This window comes from Schistocerca cancellata, chromosome 2, assembly GCF_023864275.1.
Source record: "Schistocerca cancellata isolate TAMUIC-IGC-003103 chromosome 2, iqSchCanc2.1, whole genome shotgun sequence".
In the NCBI taxonomy this organism is placed as follows: Eukaryota; Metazoa; Arthropoda; class Insecta; order Orthoptera; family Acrididae; genus Schistocerca; species Schistocerca cancellata.
Window position 1 is genome coordinate 399479494 of NC_064627.1, and position 6000 is coordinate 399485493.

The window sequence follows — 6000 nt, forward strand, 5'->3', positions numbered from 1 at the left end:
TGTGCGTATTGTCATTACCGTTTGCAAAATTTACGTCAATCAGATTCATGTAGTCCGTAGTATCTCTCTACCGATTGTGGTGAATCTTAGTACTTCCACTACTGTCAGCTAAAGTTACAGGAGTACTTTGAGACTTAATTATATGCTACATTACTGTTTTATTTGCAGCTTTGATCTCGCCAAAAACGAAGCAGAAATCAAAGCGCTCATCCCTGTATGCCAGTTGACGGGCAAGTACAGCGTGGACGGCAAGATCCTCCTGCTGGCCATCAAGGGCAGCGGAGACGTCAACATCACACTCGGTGAGTACAAGTGCATGTCAGCGGACAACTCACATCGTGTCGTGTTCCACATCCTAGAATCTGTTCTGCTGTAAATGATTCATGTAAGACAATTAGCCAACAGTTTCCAGTCTGTTGTTCAGTAGCGCTTTCGAATTATAAATATACACTAATAATATAATTGCACGTCTCAACTCCAGCCAGAGCGAAACCCACTTCCGAAGACATCTCTCATACATTTCGAACTTACCTTATGCACTAATACCTTTGAAAGAAAGGATATTGCTAAAACTTTGTCTATCCACGATGTAGGGGTTATACTCTAGTCTTTCGAGAGTACATTAATGACAATTGTTTAGTCGTTATGTGCTGTTACGAGCCACGAAAAGCCCACATTATCAGGACTTATATCCCAATTTCTTTTTATTTACCTTTGCATTCATATTCCGCAAGCCACCTTACGGTACGTCTGGCGATGGTACTACCCTGATTTCCCCGTTAAAAATTTCGGTGATTTTCGCTTGAAATCTGAAATCCAAATGATACTTTTGGGAAATCTGTGTATATTGTTACTTCTTCACACGCAAACTTGCGTACTGACCAAAAACAGTCTGGAGATGAAATCTAATTCTATATTTACTCATTCACCTATTTTTGCAGATAGCTCGATAGCATAAGTGTTTCATTTACCCCATACTCGTTCTGTTTCTGTGTCTTTACTTGTTTTACTCGTCTCAAAAGAACATTTGAAAGTAATTGATTTGTTCAATATTGGAATGAGAACCACATCAGTATCATTATTTAATCAAATCTCCTTTGTTTTTATTTTCAGTTGACTTGGATATCGTCGTGACGGTACACTGGGAACTGGAGAAGAGAGACGATGGTAAAGAGTACATTAAGCCTACACACTCGGAGATCAAGTATGACATGACCCGCGCCTATATGCATCTGGACGGCCTGTTCGGTGGCAACAAGCTTCTGGGTGAGCAAAGACCAATTGACGTTTTCCTTGCGACACATGTCACGCTTTTATAAGATTGATCACTATAAAGCCTTGAATAACAGTAGAGAAAAGCATTTAAATATGTGATATTTGCTGCTCGTTGGCATAATTTCAAATATTTGACGACAAGATTATCTCCAAGGGAGATATGTTTACGTTGGATCGTGGACGTTTTTACTGCCGTAGTTTGCTGGGAACGGAAACGGCGATTACTATACTGCCTGTTGCAGTTGGTCCGTCAATACAGGGACCGTTAATACTGTTTGTGGATGACGGTAGAGTTAAAAAAAAGGTTCAAAAGGCTCTGAGCACTATGGGACTTAACATCTATGGTCATCAGTCCCCTAGAACTTAGAACTACTTAAACCTAACTAACCTAAGGACATCACACAACACCCAGTCATCACGAGGCAGATCACGGTGGAGTTGTCGTCCGATATTGTTCCATATATGTTTGATTGTAGAAAGATCTGGTAATCAACCAAGCCGAGGCTACAAGTCAATTTTTTGTAGAACATGGTGGGTTAGAACAGCGGAATGCCGGCGAGCGTTGACCTGTTGGAAAACACCCCTGGAATGTTGTTCATGAATTGCAACACAACATGTCGAAGCACAAATTTGCAGTCAGGGTGTGTGGGATAACCCAATGGTACTCCTGCTAGAATGAGATTTTCACTCTGCAGCGGAGCGTGCGCTGATATGAAACTTCCGGGCAGATTGAAACTGTGTGCCGGACCGAGACTCGAACTCTGGATCTTTGCCTTTCGCGGGCAAGTGCTCTACCAACTGAGCTACCCAAGCACGACTCACGCCCCGTCCTTACTGCTTTACTTCTGCCAGTACCTCGTGCTTGGGTAGCTCAGTTGATAGAGCACTTGCCCGCGAAAGGCAAAGGTCCCGAGTTCGTTTCTCGATCCGGCACACAGCTTTAATCTGCCAGGAAGCTTCAGTACTCCTGCTGTCATAGGAAAGCGCAACTAAAACCATAGCTCCAGGTGTAGGTCTTGCGTGTCCAGCATGCAGATAGATTGGTTGCAAAGGGTTCAACGGGCCTCCTCCTACCCAACACACGGCCATCGCTGCCACGGAGGCACAACCAGCTTTCATCTGAAAACACAACTTACCTTAATCCTGCCCACCAATGATTTGACACCATTGATGTTACAAGTGGCGGTGGTTTGGGGCCAGTGGAATGCAGTCTGGGACCAGTGCTGCAGGGAGTCTGGCTCGGAGCTGTCGTAGAAATAACAGATTTGTAACAGTTCGCTGGATCATTGTGGTGCCAACTGCCGCTCGTATTGCTGCTGCAGATGCAGTACGATGAGCCACAGCAATATGACGAACACGGTGGTCTTTGCTCTCGGTAGTGCCACGTGCTCATCCGTAGCCCGGTCTTCTTGCGACTGTACATTCTCATGGCCACCACTGCCAGCAATCATGTACGGTGGCTACTTTCCTGCCAAGGCAATCTGCAATATCGCGGGAGGAACGTACAGCTTCTCGTAGCCCTAATACTCGACCTCGTACGAACTCAACGAGGCATTGATAACGGCGTTTTTGTCGCATTAAAGGCATTCTTGACTGACGCCAACTCACCGTGTCTCAGAGGTAAATAACGCTCACGATCGTTACAGCTTGTATTTAAAGTAAACATGATTTGATCAGCATCAGAATCTTAGATTCGCAAGATACGCGAAAGGCAAACGATGTCAACCCTTGTAGGATCTTTAACAACGCTGCATGCTGTTGAAAGTTCGCAATGACACCGAACATTGTCTTGGTGATACATGATTTCTGTTGCTGCATACTATATCGTGATTTATTTCCGTGTTTAGTGGGGAACTGGGTTTTATAAGTATGAAGTAAATTATCAAAATGCGTATGTGATTAAAGTAGCCAGTAATCGGAATATCATCAACACAAAAGACTGTTGAGAAACCTACAGTACAACGTGCTACATGAACCTTGTACTACATAAACATTCGTTGTGGGTGCATCATAATTGACTTTGGAAGGGACTGTATTTCATTTCATGTAAGCTACGTGAGAGGGACTTTGTAGCTATATTTGTATTATGTGGATAATTGGCTATTGGGCAGAACCCTGATTACCCCGTTAACAATATTGCACTACAATTACGTAACGATAATGTAAATTTCCACTTAAAAGAATGATGCAAGTCAGGGCTTTTTGAGTGAGCTGGTATTTATGTGTGTGAGCGGCACCTAAGACCTGACTTTTGCAGCTGCTGGACGCTGGTTGTGTTGTTGGCTCTGGATAAGCGGTGGGGTTTTAGCCGGAGGGTGTAAACTCGAATGGAGAGTATTCAGATTCCGCATGCAAAAGCATGGGTCCGCAGACGATTCGCACTCTTACGTCAAGAGAAGTTAACGATGTTATTAACAGACTTTACGACGTAGGCTGACCATGGCAGTATCTTATAGGTTAGGAATACTTACGCTACTAATATACCACTTTCTGGGACAGTATTTAATTTTTATCTTTATCTTCAACACCTTTTTAAGCTAAAAATCCGTTTCAAGAGCTACAATGACGTTTTCCGACGTTACGTCTGCTTTCCTTTTACCATCTAGCAGTATATGAACAACACAAATTGGTTTTACGTACAGAGCGTCTCAGACGGGATGAGCGAACAAATAAATTATTGTAATAATGTAATTCGGTTTCTGTCAGTCGTTGTGTCACTCCCAATACACATGGTCGAGGGCGCAGACTTTAACTCACCAGGCTGTCTGCAGTGCGAGTTGGAGAGCAGGCCATCCGTAACATTATCGTCGTAAATGTCTACAACGCTTTTCTTAAGCCTTTCTAAAACCTGATTAAGGGAAAACCCCCTATTGCCCCCTGCCGACCCCCCCCCCCCCCACCCCGTTCCAAGTTCTCTGTAGAGTCACCTTTTCAGTCGTACATGAATGTGGGTTGGATAATATATCTGTCACTACTCGAGCAAAAATGTTCTGGGATTGTTCTGCAACCGAACAAGTTAGAATTAAATTAACAGGTAACTCCCTGAAGACAACAACACCTTCAACAGAATATGGGACCCAGTCATGCGAATCTGAATTAGGCGCTTTGGGTGCGTAAACCAACACTGCTTGCTATAACGATGGACTACAGTACGGAAGAGATGTTGGAAAATTAGAGAGAGGCCCTGCAGCAAGACTGGCCACGTCCTGCTAGATTCGTTGGTTGTGATTACCTCAGTGAAGAATTTAAACATTTGGCGTTAATTTATATGGTTATTCTTGCACAGCGATGTCTGTTTTGCCGTTGCACTTTCTAGTGAATCAATACAGAAAAACTTCCAACAATTGCACCAACAAGAGAGTGTAAAATAATACTGTGAGAGTTTTATGAGAGAGCGTGAGAAACTAAAAGTGGGACTCTTTGTGGACGATGACCCCGGGTTAACACTACCAGCAGAGGGAACACCTGGCGCCTGTCGAGCGGAACAGTGGCGGAAAACTAACTGAGGCAGTTATCAGGTATTCGCTATCTGTACGGCACCATTAATAATACACAAAATGGCTGGCTTTCATACACATAATCACAGCCGTCAACTGCAGAACAGGTAGCACTTTGTAGCTGACAATTTACAGAAACCCACGTCTCACAGCTCATGCATTCACTTAACTCAGCTGGAAGTCTTAGATATCACTCTGCGTTATATGCACAATGCACACAAGCTATGAATGGTTGCTCAACAACAAGCATCGATGTGCTACACTCAGTAAGTTCCCGTGATTAATTTATCCACTTAATGACAGCTTTCCTGCCTCCTTCCATGTGATTCCCCCCCTGGTCGCGCAGATTTCTCCTGATCTACACTTTGTTCCTGTACACAAGTTGTGATGTCTCAATATTTTCTGATAAACTGATGAGACAACTCGTGTGTGTTTTTTACAGGTGACAACATGAACACATTCCTGAACGAGAATTGGCAGGAAGTGGTGAAGGAGATTGGCCCGGCCTTGGCGGAGGCGCTGTCTGCGGTGGTGACGCAGGTTCTGTCCGGCATCACAAACCTGGTGCCCTACGATGAAGTCTTCCCAGAGAAGGCGTAGCCCGCCGGTGCCCGCCAGCTGTACCAAATTGTTGTTATTGCTATGTTTTCGAGTGCCTTAAAAGTTACTCGAAAACACTTCCTTCCTCATGCTTAGACACTTATTTATATTAAATAATGATTATTTCACCAGGACAAATGTCTATCGTTTGAGAAGCGAGAGTGGTAGATTGCACAAACGTTCTCCCCTCTGGCCCTCCGGAGGAAGGGCATTTTATTTCAGGGAATATGATAATTACCTATCACTGGTTTCCATTACACTTTTTTCTCTAGTTTACTCTAAAGAAATTATAAATGATTAGCCTTTTCTATTATCATTATTGACTTGTTTAATGACTTCTGACGTCAGTGTCTGTTTTGGCTACTCAAAAACCTTAGCAATTTATAGAATTCCTTATGAATAAAACTTATTTCACAACCATACAAACATTAATTGAAGTACGATGTGAAACTCCCACTCCATTAGTATTAAATCAAAGACACGCTCGTATAGCTTTGGACACAGTGGCCTAACTTGCGAGACTGGGAGATCAGTGACATACAGAGTTAATTCAAAAGGCGAGCCCGCATCTCGTGGTCGTGCGGTAGCGTTCTCGCTTCCCACGCCCGGGTTCCCGGGTTCGATTCCC

General features: G+C 43.7%; 1 protein-coding gene across 1 annotated transcript in view; it reads left to right on the top strand.

The window, feature by feature from the left end:
• LOC126161830 (protein takeout-like) overlaps nucleotides 1-5798 on the top strand; it is a 42182-nt gene extending 36384 nt beyond the window's left edge. Inside the window, exons 4-6 of the mRNA XM_049917933.1 lie at nucleotides 169-302; nucleotides 1114-1266; nucleotides 5215-5798. Of these exons, the coding sequence (XP_049773890.1) occupies nucleotides 169-302; nucleotides 1114-1266; nucleotides 5215-5372 (445 nt within the window). The 3' untranslated portion in view covers nucleotides 5373-5798. The remainder of the gene's footprint in view (nucleotides 1-168; nucleotides 303-1113; nucleotides 1267-5214) is intronic.
• Nucleotides 5799-6000: the final 202 nt, after the last annotated feature.